The 14,501-nt window shown below is 38.4% G+C and overlaps 2 protein-coding genes across 6 annotated transcripts in view; one reads left to right on the forward strand and one right to left on the reverse strand.

Annotated features, from left to right (window-relative positions):
* Positions 1-806, reverse strand: part of Tmem52b (transmembrane protein 52B) — a 21,731-nt gene extending 20,925 nt beyond the window's left edge. For all 5 annotated transcript variants that reach the window (XM_038320755.1, XM_038320757.1, XM_038320756.1 and 2 more), the window contains exon 1: positions 458-806. The gene's annotated coding sequence lies outside the window, so the exon portion shown is untranslated. The remainder of the gene's footprint in view (positions 1-457) is intronic.
* Positions 1-12,658, forward strand: part of Olr1 (oxidized low density lipoprotein receptor 1) — an 18,744-nt gene extending 6,086 nt beyond the window's left edge. Inside the window, exons 3-7 of the mRNA XM_038320753.1 lie at positions 316-552; positions 3,669-3,905; positions 11,059-11,198; positions 11,806-11,921; positions 12,196-12,658. Of these exons, the coding sequence (XP_038176681.1) occupies positions 316-552; positions 3,669-3,905; positions 11,059-11,198; positions 11,806-11,921; positions 12,196-12,340 (875 nt within the window). The 3' untranslated portion in view covers positions 12,341-12,658. The remainder of the gene's footprint in view (positions 1-315; positions 553-3,668; positions 3,906-11,058; positions 11,199-11,805; positions 11,922-12,195) is intronic.
* Positions 12,659-14,501: the final 1,843 nt, after the last annotated feature.

Here is a 14,501-nt window from a genome sequence, read left to right on the forward strand (position 1 = left end):
ACAAAAATAAAGCTGTTGAATTTTTTATTAAGAAATATCTGCATGGTTATAATGAAAATTGCAATGGATTTTCAGTTACAAAAACGCAATTGAATAGCTTCTAAGTCCATAAGTTCTGAATAAATTTCGGTAGTTGCCCACAGACTTTCAAGTACATTTGTTCTTCCATTGCTGTTCAGATTTATAAAGCATTTCTGTCAACACTTTCATGCTGTCAAAAGAGATTATTTGGGTCTGTGTTTTAATGTTCTGGGCATTCAGTAACAGTGTTTCTACTAGAGAGGAGAGACTGAGTTTTAATTCTCTGTGGTTTAGTATTCCAGGTATCCAACCTTCTAAAGCAATACCAAGCAAACCTTACTCACCAAGAACATATCCTGGAGGGACAGCTCTTAGCCCAGCAGCAGGCAACAAATGCTTCAGAGAAGAAATTCAAGGAAACTATAGACACCCTTACCTGGCAGCTGAAGGAGAAATCCAAAGAGCAGGAAGAACTTCTGCAACAGAACGTGAACCTCCAAGAAGCCCTGCAGAGAGCTGAAAACTTTTCAGGTACAGGACAGAGGCAGTGAGGAGGGGTGGTGGTGGATGTTCTGCTCAGTCTTAAATAGGTTTCACAGCTAGCGCCCCACGTATAAGTCATGCCTTCAGAATGCTCTACACAAGCTCTCTGCCACTGCCAATTATATCCTAGTCTGTGTTAAGTCTTGCAAACATCCGATTTGACGGAGCCCTCCTTTTCTTCCTTTTTTCTTTTCAATTTTCACTTTGAGATTTGTGTGCCATCCTGTCCCGTCATTGCCTTTGCCAGAGATGTGTTATTATTTCCATCCAAATACATCTTAATCGCTGGATCCCCTGTCCTTGAGAGTCTTCCTGTCATTGTAATTCCTTATCACAGCTCCTGTGTTTGCTCCATTCTGAGATACTGTTTCTTAAAAGGGCACTACGGTCTGTCTGAGTACAACCCATGGAGGTCATTTGACTTGGAAGGTTTAGGTAGGTACTTCAGGTTGAGCAAAAATAAGAGGTCTGGAAAGTAAGTTTGTATAGGAATCGAGATGACTCCAAGTGTCTAAAGGGATTTGGAATCTAGGGAACAGACCATGTAGGCAGAAAATGAACAGATTATGCTGTTAAGTTTTGTGCTAGTACAGGAACTTTCTACATTATTGAGTTGTTTGCACTCTGTAATCAAGCAAGGAATGTGCTTCTAACTACAGAGACAGGTGTGCAGAGTCAGACAACACTTTCTTGGGGAGTGCACGAATGAGAATGCTTTTTTCAGGATTAGAACTTAAGTGCCATTCAAAAGCACACTTCCCTACCTTTTTGCTTGTATGACTAACAGTTTAATTGTGCAGTTTTGTTAAGTAAAGATTATATAATCATGTATAGATAGCTACTTTATTTTGTATAGACAAAAACTATTGAGAGCAGGATAGATTTTAACAATAATGATAATGTGTGGTTTGATGTAAAGTTACTCAGTTTGTAAGTCTTTTCAGGTCCAGCATGGTGGATCATGCCTTTAATCCTAACATTGGGGAGACAGAGTTAAGTAGATCCCTGAGTTCAAGACTAGCATTATCTACATAGTGAGTTCCTGTCAGGGCTACATAAAGAGAATAAACAAATAAAAAGACAAATAAATCCTTTCAGTATTAACGGGGCAATTTAACTTTGCAAAAATAATCAGAAAATTTTAGAAAAACCGACTTTTGACTAGTGTCATGCTGGTGGCCATGTCAGAGAAGCAGTAGGTGGCAATTGACTTCAGGATGTTAACCCACCAGAAGGAGCATCCTTGATGGTGAATCTTGGATAGACAAGATCATAGACCACAGAGTGACTTTTCTTTTGCTGTTCCTTTACATATTTGCCCCTGCCCTCTTCCTCTGGTATCTGGCATGTGCTAATGGGTGTGGCAAGATGACCACTGCCTGTAATGTAGTATGTTTATCTCATGGAAACACCCTACTCTATTGCTGTTTTTTAACCTGTGGATCATTATGAAGATAATTCCTTCCTAAATTATACTGTCTAATTGATAATAGTAGTATTAGTTTATACAGAGTTCTGGTGATTAAAAATAGATACAAGCAATTGTCACACAGCTAGAGACTATGAAATTCACCTATGGAGCTGAATAGATTGCAGTTCAGGTTAATGATTAAGGAAAATAATTGAGTCCCCAGGAGCCAGACTGTCTCTTAATACTGAATGATGTATTTACAGGGTTTTTTTTTTTTTTTTTTTTTTTTTTTTTTTTTTTGGTGTGCATCATGAGTTGAAACAAAACCTTAAAATAACTTCAGAATAGATCAAAGGTTTTGGTAATAGCTTTGAGATAAAAAAAAAAACAGAAAACAATCTGAAGTTCACAAGGACACACAGCTGAATTATAGGTTCAACAACACAAAGCAACTTTCAATTGTTGCTAGTTGATGCATTTTCTTTGCTGGGTCTGCTTGGTAACCAAAGGATATGATTACTTCTTTGTGCCCATTTTTGCCCTCAGTCTCCTGATATAAGAAACTAAAGATGAGCAGGTGCATACCCCAAAGACTTAAAGTAGAACTGACTGATTCTTTTTCATATATAAAAGTTTACGTTTGTGATTCCTTTAAGTTTCCTCATAAGATTACCTTTCAAGGCCTGGAGAGATGGCTCAGAGGTTAAGAGCATGGCCTGCTCTTCCAAAGGTCCTGAGTTCAATTCCCAGCAACCACATGGTGGCTCACAACCATCTGTAATGGAGTCTGGTGCCCTCTTCTGGCCTGAAGGCATATACACAGACAGAATTTTGTATACATAATAAATAAATAAATAAATATTTAAAAAAGATTACCTTTCAAGATAAGTAATAAAGTAACTGGTCCTTTCTTTTTAACTGCAAAACTGCAGCCTGCCAGTAAGGACCTGACAGAGAATATCTTGCTTGCCTAAATGGTAATCTATAGGAAGTTGACTGGGTATGAATGTAAGTGGATTCTTGGATAATTTGCTTTTCTCCTGTTATATATAAAATGTTTACTCTTGTAAGGGATGTGGAAAACATGCTATTTTTACTTGTATCCATTCACTTGAAAAACATGATGCAAGCACATGGTAATTTTTATATATAAAATTTATATTTATATTAGTTTGTAAGATTTTGTTGCAATATTTAAGTTAAAAGAAAAAGAATAAAGATAGAGTTAAAGTGGGCTAGAAGGAAGACATCAAGATTGAGAGTTAGAAGTGCAACATCAAGAATGGTAGAGTTAAAAGGAACTAGAAAGGAAATATCAAGAAAAAGAGTTAGAAGGAAAGTTTCAAGAAGGAGAGAAGAAAGTCACCAGGAAAACAAAAAGTAGAGATGTAAAAGAAGAATAAAGGAAAGGTCTGAAAGCAACCATCAAGAGACTTGTGACTGTCTTTTTAGCTAATCCCTCAAAAATGTCTAGTACGTGCTAACACTGTGGATTTTCTTTTGAGCCCTATGCTGCAGCAGCCTATCAAGTACATTTATTCCTCCATTGCTGTTCAAATTCATAAAGCATTTCTGTCAACACTTTCATGCTGTCAAGATAGGTTATTTAAGTCTGTGTTTTAATGTTCTGGGTATTCGGTAACAGCATTTGTAATAGAGAGGGCAGGCTGAGTTTTAATTCTCTGTGGTTTAGTACTCCAGGTATCTGATCTCCTAAAGCAATACCAAGCAAACCTTACTCACCAAGAACATATCCTGGAGGGACAGCTCTTAGCCCAGCAGCAAGCAGCGAATGCTTCAGAGAAGAAACTCAAGGAAACTATAGATACCCTTACTTGGGAGCTGAAGGAGAAATCCAAAGAGCAGGAAGAACTTCTGCAACAGAACGTGAACCTCCAAGAAGCCCTGCAGAGAGCTGAAAACTTTTCAGGTACAGGACAGAGGCAGTGAGGAGGGGTAGTGGTGGATGTTCTGCTCAGTCTTAAATAGGTTTCACACAGCTAGCACCCCACGTATAGGTCATGCCTTCAGAATGCCCTACACAAGCTCTCTGTCAGTGCCATTTCTACGCTAGTCTGTGTTAAGTCTTGTAAACATCTAATCTGATGAAGCCCTCCTTCTTTTCTTCCTTTTTTCTCTTCAATTTTAGCTTTGAAATTTGTTTGCCATCCTGTCCCATCATTGTCTTTGCCAGAGATGTATTATTATTTCCATCCGAATGCATCTTAGTCATTGGCTTCCCTGTCATTGAGAGTCTTCCTGTCATTGCAATTCTTTTTTTTTTTTTTTTTTTTTTTTTTTTTTTGGTTTTTCGAGACAGACTTTCCCTGTAGTTTCTAGAGCCTATCCTGGAACTAGCTCTTGTAGACCAGGCTGGCCTCCAACTCAGAGATCCGCCTGCCTCTGCCTCCCGAGTGCTGGGATTAAAGGCATGCGCCACCACCGCCCGGCTTCATTGCAATTCTTTATACCAGCTCTCATGTTACCTTCATTCTGGTACACCATTTTTTAAATGAGCACTACATCTGTTTAAGTACAATCCATGGAAGTCATTTGACTTGGAAGGTTTAGGTAGGTACGTCAGGTTAAGCAAAAGTAAGAGGTCCAGAAAATGAGTTTATACAGGAATTGAAATGCTTCCATCTGTCTAAAAGGATTCGGAATCTAGGAAGCAGACAATGAACAGATTATGCTGTCAAGTTTTGTGCTAGTACAAAAGCTTTCTACATTATTGAGTTTTTTGCACTCTGTAATCAAGCGAGGTATGTGCTTCTAACTGCGGAGTTAGGCATGCAGAGTCAGACAACTGTTTCTTGGGGAGTGCATGAATGAGGATGCTCTTTTCAGGATTAGAACTTAAGTGCCATTCAAAAGCACACTTCCCTACCTTTTTGCTTATGTGACTAACAGTTCAATTGTGCAGTTTTGTTAAGTAAAGATTATATAATAATATAATAGATAGCCACCTCTTCATTTTCAGGCCCAGTATGGTAGAACATGACTTTAATCCTAACATTGGGGAGAGAGAGGCAGGCAGATCTCTGAGTTCAAGACCAGCACTGTGTACATAATGAGTTCCTACCAGGGCTATGTGAACATATCAAACAAACAAATAAATTCTTTCAGTCCTTTTAGTATGAAAGGAGTCATTTAACTTGTCAAAAATAAGCAGAAAGTTTTAAACAAACTGGCTGTTGACAAATGTCAAATATATATTTAAACCTTTTAGGGAGGTACCTTTCAATAAAATAAGGGATGCAACTCTTCAAACCAGGTTCAAGGGAAGGAGGCTTAAATATCAAAGAAGGGAGTGTTTACATATTCAGACAGTCAAAATCCCAAACAACAGATACAGCCATGAAACAGTTTTGCATTTATCAACTTTAAACTGTATGGAATTCAATCTATATAAGGACAATGAAGAATCTTCTCTTAGAGATGCCAGTCATAAACAATGAATTAGACACAGAACTCACATGCTTTTTTTCTGGCATATATTTTAGGCCTTTTGTTCCATTTTTTAAAATGTTAGATAGGACCAATTTAGTAAAGATGATGAATGTCTTTCTGATGATGAATCCAGATGAATGTCTGCCTTACTCATATTGCTTCAAGGAGAGTCTCTTGAAAATGTCTAATTCCTTGCAATAAACTTTCTCAGTCTCAGAAAAAAAAGAAAGAAAATACTGTAGTACTGAAATCTCAAGTGAAAAAAGTGATGCTACTTTTCTCAAATTTGAGGCAGCTTCTTTCTGTCTTACAAACAGATCAATAGAATGATTTGCTTAGAAGATTAGGAGAAGCAGAGTCTTCAAAAAGATAGATCTCTGCATTTTGCATCAGAATTGATGCTTGTTTTTTTTTTTTTAGCAACTATGCAAATGCAAATAGATTGATAAAATGGCAGGTTCCATGTAGGTCCCCAAACCTGGGCTCACAGCAGACTATTTCCTCAATTAGTTCATCCTCGGAGAAGTTTGAAAGGGTGTGGGCTACTGTGGCTGTAATAGGTTCTCAAGAGGAACAGGACCATCAGGATGAGTATTTACTAAGAACAGATTTTTTAGATTGGTTTGCATAATATGTCTGGGGAACAAATAATGGTTATCTCTCACTGGGTGGGTGGAGAATTTGGCAGCTGTTTGGTCTGTGAGGCTGGATGTCTTAACTGTTGCTGTCTGGCAGTGAAGGCCTGGAGTATTCATGGTGGTACTATTTTGTTCGTGCTATAATAAATAAAGCTTGCCTGAAGATCAGGGTGCAGAGTGAGCCACTAGTTAGCCATAGAGACCAGGCAGATGGATCTCTGTGACTTCAAGGTCACACTGGGCTACATTAAATTGTTCGAGTCCCAAAGTGAAACAGAGCCAAACAGTGGTGGATCATACCTTTATTCCCAGTATTTGGGAGCCACACAACTTTAATCCCAACACCACAAGGGAGGTAGTGTAAATTGAGACCTTGCTTATGTTTCTCAGTTGTACAGACCCAAATAATCACACAGAAACTATATTAATTACAACACTGTTTGACCAACAGTAATACTCCTAGCTAGCTCTTATATCTTAAATTAACCAATTTCTATTAATCTGTGTATTGCCACAAGGCTTTTGGTTTACAAGTAAGGTTCTGACATCTTTCTTCTTCAGCGTCTGCCTGACTTTGCCTTCTTTCTCCCTGCATTCAGTTTAGGTTTCCCACCTACCTATATTCTGCCCTGCTATAGTCCAAAGCAGATTCTTTATTAACCAATGGTAATAAAATATAATCAAAGCGTACAAACGAGAATTCCACACCAACTCCCCTTTACTGTCTAAATACAAAGAAAGGTTTTAACTTTAACATAATAAAATTATATATAACAAATCAGGTATCAAGCAATAATTACAGATACAGTATTTTTTGTGTCTAATATTTTATATCTAATTTATCTTTTATCATAACTAAGGGAAACTGGAACTGTACAAACCACATTAGCCTGGAAGGATTCCATAGGTTCTCATCTTCTGTGGAAACAAAAGTAGAACCTCTTTTCCAAAGTAACATATCCATGGACTCAATTTTTGAAGTCAAGATACCTTTGTGTTGGTTTAGCTTTGCAGCCACCATAACCAATTATCTCTCAGCAGTTATCTAACTAACAGTCAAAAAAGTCAAAGAAAGCATGATAATATAAATAATCAAGACTTTCTGTGTCTATTCCATCTTTATGTGGCTTATTTGTTTTATATTATTTTTACTGTCTCTTTAAAAGCTTTGTTTCATTATTTAAAACTATTTCTTTCTATAGGTGCCTATACTCATTTCCTTTTTATTTTTCTTAGGCCTACATACATTTTCTGAGGATGTTATGACCCTTCCAGAGGTTTATTTCTGTAAAAATCTATCTTCATTGCATATCTGTAATCCTTTTTTGATCATTGTTGTAAACTGTAAAGAAAGCATGGCTAGAACCAGAGCAGCTGCTTTGGTTGTTGGTTCTACTCTGCTCAGCTTTCCAGCCTGACAGAGGTTCTTTTACCACCAGCTCTGGGAGCCATGTTTACCACCCCAACTCTGGGAAGTAGTTGGCTCATGCTTCCACCAAATAACTTGCAGCATGCTTCCCACAAACCCCATTCAAGTGCTTGTAACAGGACCTCCTGAAAGATCCAGAGCCATTTGTGTTACAAACAGGAACCAGGAAGCTGTTTCTTAAAGGAGCCACACAGTTTTTGCTGCTAAAGCTGTCAGGAAGCCTTCTCTTAAAGGAGCTGTGCCTCTGCTCCCCAACAACAAACTGAGTCTGTTTAAAACCTTCAGCTACCAAGAAGCTCCAATTGACTCCCATTCTTGTGGGTCTAGAAGCCCCCCCTTTTTAGCCTTTATGTGGATATTCTAGCCAAATGTTGGGGTTTGATTATGTGAATAGAAACTGCACTTATGTTTCCTGGCTGCCCAGAACTGAATAATCATATAGAAATGAGATTAATTACAACACTGTTTGGCCAACAGCTCAAGCATATTCCTAAATAACTTTTGTATCTTAAATTAACCCATTTCTATTCATCTGTGCATTGTCACAATGTTATGGCTTACTGGTAAGATTCTGGTGTCTTTCTCCTTCAATAGGTACAAGGCATCTTTCTGACTCTGCCTTCTTTCTCCCTGCATTCAGTTGAGATTTCTCACCTACCTATATTCTGCCCTGCCACAGGCCAAAGCAGCTTCTTTATTAACCATTGGCATTAAAATATATTCATAGCATACAAAGGGGAATCCCACTTCAAGGTGGAGACAGGAGTGATATGGCTGGGCAGAAAGAGAAATATAAGGCAGAGGAGACAGGAGCTCAAGGCATTCAGTCTGAGGACTTGTAGAGACAGGATACCCCATTCAGTCTAAGGATTTCATAGAGGTAAGAACTAGTGGCTGGCTGCTCTGCTTCTCTGATTTTTCAATTATCACCCCCTAATATCTGACTCTGGGTTTTCATTACTAGGATTGGTAAGAATTTTTTTTCTACAAGCTACTGAGCTTCACTCTATTTTTGAAGCTAGAAAAAGCTTGTTATAATACCAGGGAACGAATGCCACCATGGAATCAATGAACTTTCCTGCAGAATAAATGCACACAGGCACAAAGGAAAATGTCCTTCTTTCTCTGTCTCTGTGCTGACACAGGAAAGGGTCACCCATATTTAGGGATGTCCCACTTCAGGTAATCTGATCAAGAAAATCCTTCACAGGCAGGTTGGCTTTTAGTTCATTTCAGACCCAGACAAGTTGACAACCAAGGTAATGAAGAGCTCTATCACAGATATTAAATACATGGTCAACATCAGTTTCAAATCCCTGATTTCTTCATCGTCAAATGAAGACATTAGTGGAGTCAATCTCTGAGTTTCACAAAGCTTAAATGAGTTTACATATTTGAAGGACTTCCAGCAGTTTGTGCATGTGATAAATAATATCTACATTTATTAAACTTTAAATGTAATGGTAGATGCAATATGATGTTACACACACACACACACACACACACACACACACACACACAGAGAGAGAGAGAGAGAGAGAGAGAGAGAGAGAGAGAGAGAGAGAGAGAGAGAGAGAGAGAGAGAGAGAGAAATATAGTTGATTTTAATACCACATAGAGAGGCATGCCTTTCCCATTTTGTTATAATATAGGCAAGTTGTCTAGACCTTTTCTTTAGTCCACAAAACCTGATTAATTCACATTTACTTACTGTGATGGGGTTAGACAAATTATGAAGGAAGTTTCACACTCTGCTTTAAACTCATACATGCCTTTTCTATTTTACTTTCTGCTTTCATTTTTCCAAAAACTTCCTCTTCTATCCTTTATGTACACATTTTTGTTGTGCTATATAGATTCTCACTCTGTAGCCCAGATTGGCTTAGAACTTAGTATTTAGACCAGATTCGCCTTACACTCAAGGAATTCTTCCTGCCTTATTCTCCTGTATGCTGGAGTTGAAGGCAAGAACTACTCTATTAGGTCTACATTTGCCTTTCTGGTAAAGCTTTCTAGTATAAATTTATCAGGTGTATTTGTGTTACAATGAAAATTGAAATTATAGTTTAACTTTTGTAAGGACTTTCCCCCATTTTGGTTACACTATAGAGCAAAAGGCAGTTCCTTATGTGTCACCACCACAGTGAGGCTGGTGGTGACCATGCTGATAATCCGGGAGCTGTCAACACACAGATGTTGATAACTTTGCCTACTAGCTTCTCCCAGAGGTGGGTTTGCTGGACTCCCTAGCAGATTTGCTGCTGAGAAAATCTTATTTACTGAAATCGAGAATGCTCATTTTATACCAATACAACATTCTACCTGAATCAAACTTGTCCAAACAAATGTGAGTTTCTACATGACAGTAAATTTTCTAGCATGAACATGTTTAAAGAAAGAAAAAGAAACAGAGAGAATTAACTGTAGTTAAACATTTTACTTAGCCGAAGCATGTGAAATATTAACTATAATTAAATTATATTAAATTATTATATAAAATATATAATTAAATTATATTAAATTATTATAATTAAATTAACTATAAGGTTCTCAACAGGCTAGTCTGTTCTGATGCATGGTTCTGATGAAGCTCTCTAAATCACATGTGTACTTTAAATGCAAACACAGGTGACTGCAAACTTACCTCATTTCAGAAACTAGTTTTTTAAATGCATGTCTAGCTTCGTAATAACAAAATGGCCAAAGAAACATCCATTTCTTTAACTCTTATTTTCCTAATTTCAAAAAATTTTAAAAAAATATCAAATTCCAAACTTGCATACAAATTTATTCCTTAAGAAGGGAAATAAAGCTGGGTGATGGTGGTGCACACCTTAGGAGACAGAGGCAGGTAGATTTCTGTGAGTTCAAGGCCAACCTGGTCCAAGAGAACTAGTTTCCAAGACATGCTCCAAAGCTACAAAGAAACTCTGCCTCAAAAGAAGAAGAAGAAAAAGAAGAAGAAGAAGAAGAAGAAGAAGAAGAAGAAGAAGAAGAAGAAGAAGAAGAAGAAATAATGAAATGCTAAATAGGAAGTCAACCCAGTTTACTAAAATCAGCATGTTTTAGCACTTCTTCTGAAGCACCCTCTTCTTCCTTTATAAACATAAAAGACAGAAAGAGGAAGTGGGAGAAGTCGGAGGAGGGGAAATCATAATCAAAATACCTTGTATGAAAAATATATTCAATAAAAGAAAAATGTATAAAGGGAAATAAGGATTGGAAAGTTGGCTCAATTTTTAAGAGCACTGACAGGTCTTTCAGAGAACTTAGGTTTGTTTTTCTGCATCCACATAGCATCTCATCACTGTTTGCTACTCCAATTCTAGTGGATTTGATGCTTTTTTTCTGGCCTCTGAGAGTATTACATACATGTGTTGCACATATATGCATGCAGGCAAAATACCCATACACATAAAAGAAAAATAAAATGTAAAAAATGATTTAACAAAATGGAAACAAAGATTCTGACCATTCTGGTATCTGTAGAATGTGGGTATCATTCTAAGGAAGGACTGAAGAAATGCTTTTACTCAGAAATCATCTGTTCTATTAATACTTCCTAGGTCCTTGCCCAGAAGACTGGTTATGGCATAAAGAAACCTGTTACCTGTTCTCTTCAGAGTCATCTTACTGGACAAAGAGCCAAGAAACTTGCCTGTCTTTGGATGCTCAGATGCTACAAATTAATACCGTAGATGATCTGGTGAGTCATTTGCGGTGATGATGATCAGGCTTAGGTTCCTGGGAAAGTGTCTTAGAATTTTATTGCCCTTCATGGATGCCATGATCATGGCTGTGGCTCTGGCCCCCGGCAAATGGCAACTTTTAGAAGGACAAATATTTAATTGGAGCTGGCTCACATTTCAGAGGTTTAGTTCATTATCAGCATGCAGGAAGCATGGTGACACACAGGCAAGTATGGTGCTGGAGAGGAGCTGAGAGTTCTACATCTAGATCCACAAACAGCAAGTAGAGAGTAACACTGGGCCGACTTGAGCTTTTGAAACTTCAAAGTCCGCCCTTTGTGACACACTTCTTCCAACAGAGCCACACCTACTCCAACAAAACTCCACTTCCACTCTCTATGAGTCTCTGGGGACATTTTCATTCTAACCACGACAGGGAGGAACACTTGTTTAAGAGGGAAAATAGCTGTTTTTCTGTCTGATTGCATACTTGGCCTTAGGCATATAGGATGTGTGGTCTCAGTAGGCTTCTGAAAACACTGTCATTAAACCACCAAGGGATGCAGAAGATTTTTTTAATAATTAGTTTGATGAATCTAAGGTCAGAGTTGTATCTTTCCACAGAACTTCATCTCGCAAGCAACTTCCCATTCCACCTCGCCATTTTGGATGGGATTGCACCGGAAGAAACAAAACGAACCCTGGCTGTGGGAGAATGGTTCTCCTTTGCGTCCTCACCTGTAAGTCCATTTTTCCTCTTGGTGCACATTGTGAGTGTTCTATTCCTGACTAGACCTGTTTTGAAGCCACTGTCACATGCGACATATGTACTCTTCCTGTCAGAATGAAGAGTAGGGAATCAATGAAAGTTCCAAGAGGATTTGCTATTTTCCCCTTCAGACCTTTGCTGGCATTTCCTCTCACATTATTGCTGATTTCAAACTCTGAGACAGGATTGGTTTCTAACACAATGATGCTATATGTCATTTCCCCCCCTTTTCTCCCCACCTGCAGATTTAAGATCAGGGGGATTCCTGCCCAGACGCATCCATCAGGCACCTGTGTGTATATGCAAGAGGGAGCTGTTTTTGCTGACAACTGCATATTAACTGCATTCAGCATTTGCCAGAAGCAGGCAAAGCTATTGCTAATGCACTGAATTTAAAGATCATGGAAGAACAGGAGAAGACCTTGGACTGTTGTTATGAAATTTAAGCTATTCTTGCTTACTTGAATGCAAATCATGATTTCCCTGACAGCTGTCAGCAAGCTACTACCTTCAGTTTACCTCAGCAGAGGCAAGGACCAGAAGCCAAGACTGGGGATCCAGTTGGTTGACATCTTTGTTTCAAACGTTGTGAGTTCAATTGTTTATCCACAGCTTTGCTCTTTCAAAGCCTCCCAGTCAACTTGCAATCCTTCATCCCTTTCCTGTTTTAAATGATGACTCCTGCTTGACCTGAAAAATCAGTGTCCTATACCTCAGAGTGACTTTTGGAGCTGCATGGAAGGCAGAATATAGAGACCCTGCTAAAGTGCATTCAGAAGGCTCAAGAGGAAAGTGTGTCTGAGAAGCAGCATGCAAAGAAATAGAACAGAGGAAAAGCAACACTACAAGCAGGGACTTATGTCCCTGTCGAAACCCCAGCTCGATCTTTGTAACTGTGGTCCATCTCCAAACTGCACCATTTACATGTTTGCATTTTTAAATTTTATTTTATGCTTGTAGGGGTTTGTCTACATGTATTTCTGTGTGCCACATGAGTACCTGATATCATTGGAGATCAGAAGTGAGCATACTGTCCCCTTATAACTGGAATTTACAGATGGTTGTGAGACATTATGTAGGTCCTAGGAATTGAACTTGTGTCCTCTGTAAGAACAGCCAGTGCTCTTAATCATGAACTACCTCTCCAGTCGCTGTGATAAGTTCTTGCATAAGTTATTTCTTCATCTTTTCTTTATCAAACAAGAGTATTGTGAATTTAGCCCTGTGAAATAGTATTGGTTAGAATGATATATGTTGGCCCAAAGCAAAACCAGACTCTTTTTTTTCCTTTTAAATTACACATCCTTTGTAGACAACTTCTCCTTGATCGCTATGCTATGATTCAGAAACGTACATGACCAAAATGGAAGAAACTAAGTTTTGGGACAAGTTCTTAGAGCAATATGAGTTGGATATAAAAAGCGTTCTTTTGGAACAGATGAACTTAAAAGCTTCTATTTTCAAAGCTTCCATTCTCCACACACTTCACAGACCCTTCTACTTCAATGAAAGCGTTCCGTTGTTTTAGGCCAGCAATCGTGTGTGTGTGTGTGTGTGTGTGTGTGTGCGCGCACGTGTGCATGTGCGTGTGCGTGTGTGTGTGTTTATATGATGGCTGCATCCTTGGGAAGATGAGACGTATAATTTTTCACTGGCAGCTTTGCTGTGTAATGAACTTACACTAAACTGAATTTGTAAATAACATAAACTGTGGTGATCATATCACCAGAGCCAAGGTGATGAACATATCTGTCACTTCCCAATGCCTCCTCCCTAAAGCAAACACTGATCTGTTTTCAGCTTGCATTTCATAGAGTTTATTTTAATGTCAGGGTCTCACTATGTAGCTCTGGCTGGCCTGGAACTCACTATGTAGACCAGGATGATCTCTGACTCAGAGTTTCTCCTGCCTCTGACTCCCAAGGGCTAAGATTAAAGGAGTACACTGCCACCCATAACTCGTACAGTTTATGTGAATGGAATTACCTGTTATGTGTTTTTGGTCCAGGTTTTTTATTCACTTGATGCTATTATTTTGGTAGGCATATATTTCCATCTCAGTGTTTTCATCAGTTTCTCATTTATTTCCAATGTTGAGCATTCCACTATGGGTACATACTGTTCATTGTTTATCTTTGTGCTTGTTGATGTCATCTGGGTTGTTTAAGGTTGGGTTCCCTTACTAATAAAGCTACTACGAATGTCCATGAGCAAGTCTTTGTGTAAACCCAGGATCTGATTTCTCACATAAGCACCCACAAGTGTCATGTTCAGTTCATGCAGTACATAGATAAATGGTTAGTGATTTGAGAAACTGCTGAACATCTTTCCAAAGTTAAGGCACTTCACATTCCCACCAGGAGTGTAGAAGTGAACCAGTTCCTTTTCGTCTGCACCATAACTCAGTATGGTCAATATCATCACTTTAACCAATCTGCTTGAAAATTTTAATTTTTAGATTTTATTTTGTCTGTAATAGTTCTTTCCTTGCATGTATGTTTATGAACCACATGCATGCCTGCCACCAGAGGAGGTCAGAAGGGGGCACTGT

Source organism: Arvicola amphibius, chromosome 2, assembly GCF_903992535.2.
Source record: "Arvicola amphibius chromosome 2, mArvAmp1.2, whole genome shotgun sequence".
In the NCBI taxonomy this organism is placed as follows: domain Eukaryota; kingdom Metazoa; phylum Chordata; class Mammalia; order Rodentia; family Cricetidae; genus Arvicola; species Arvicola amphibius.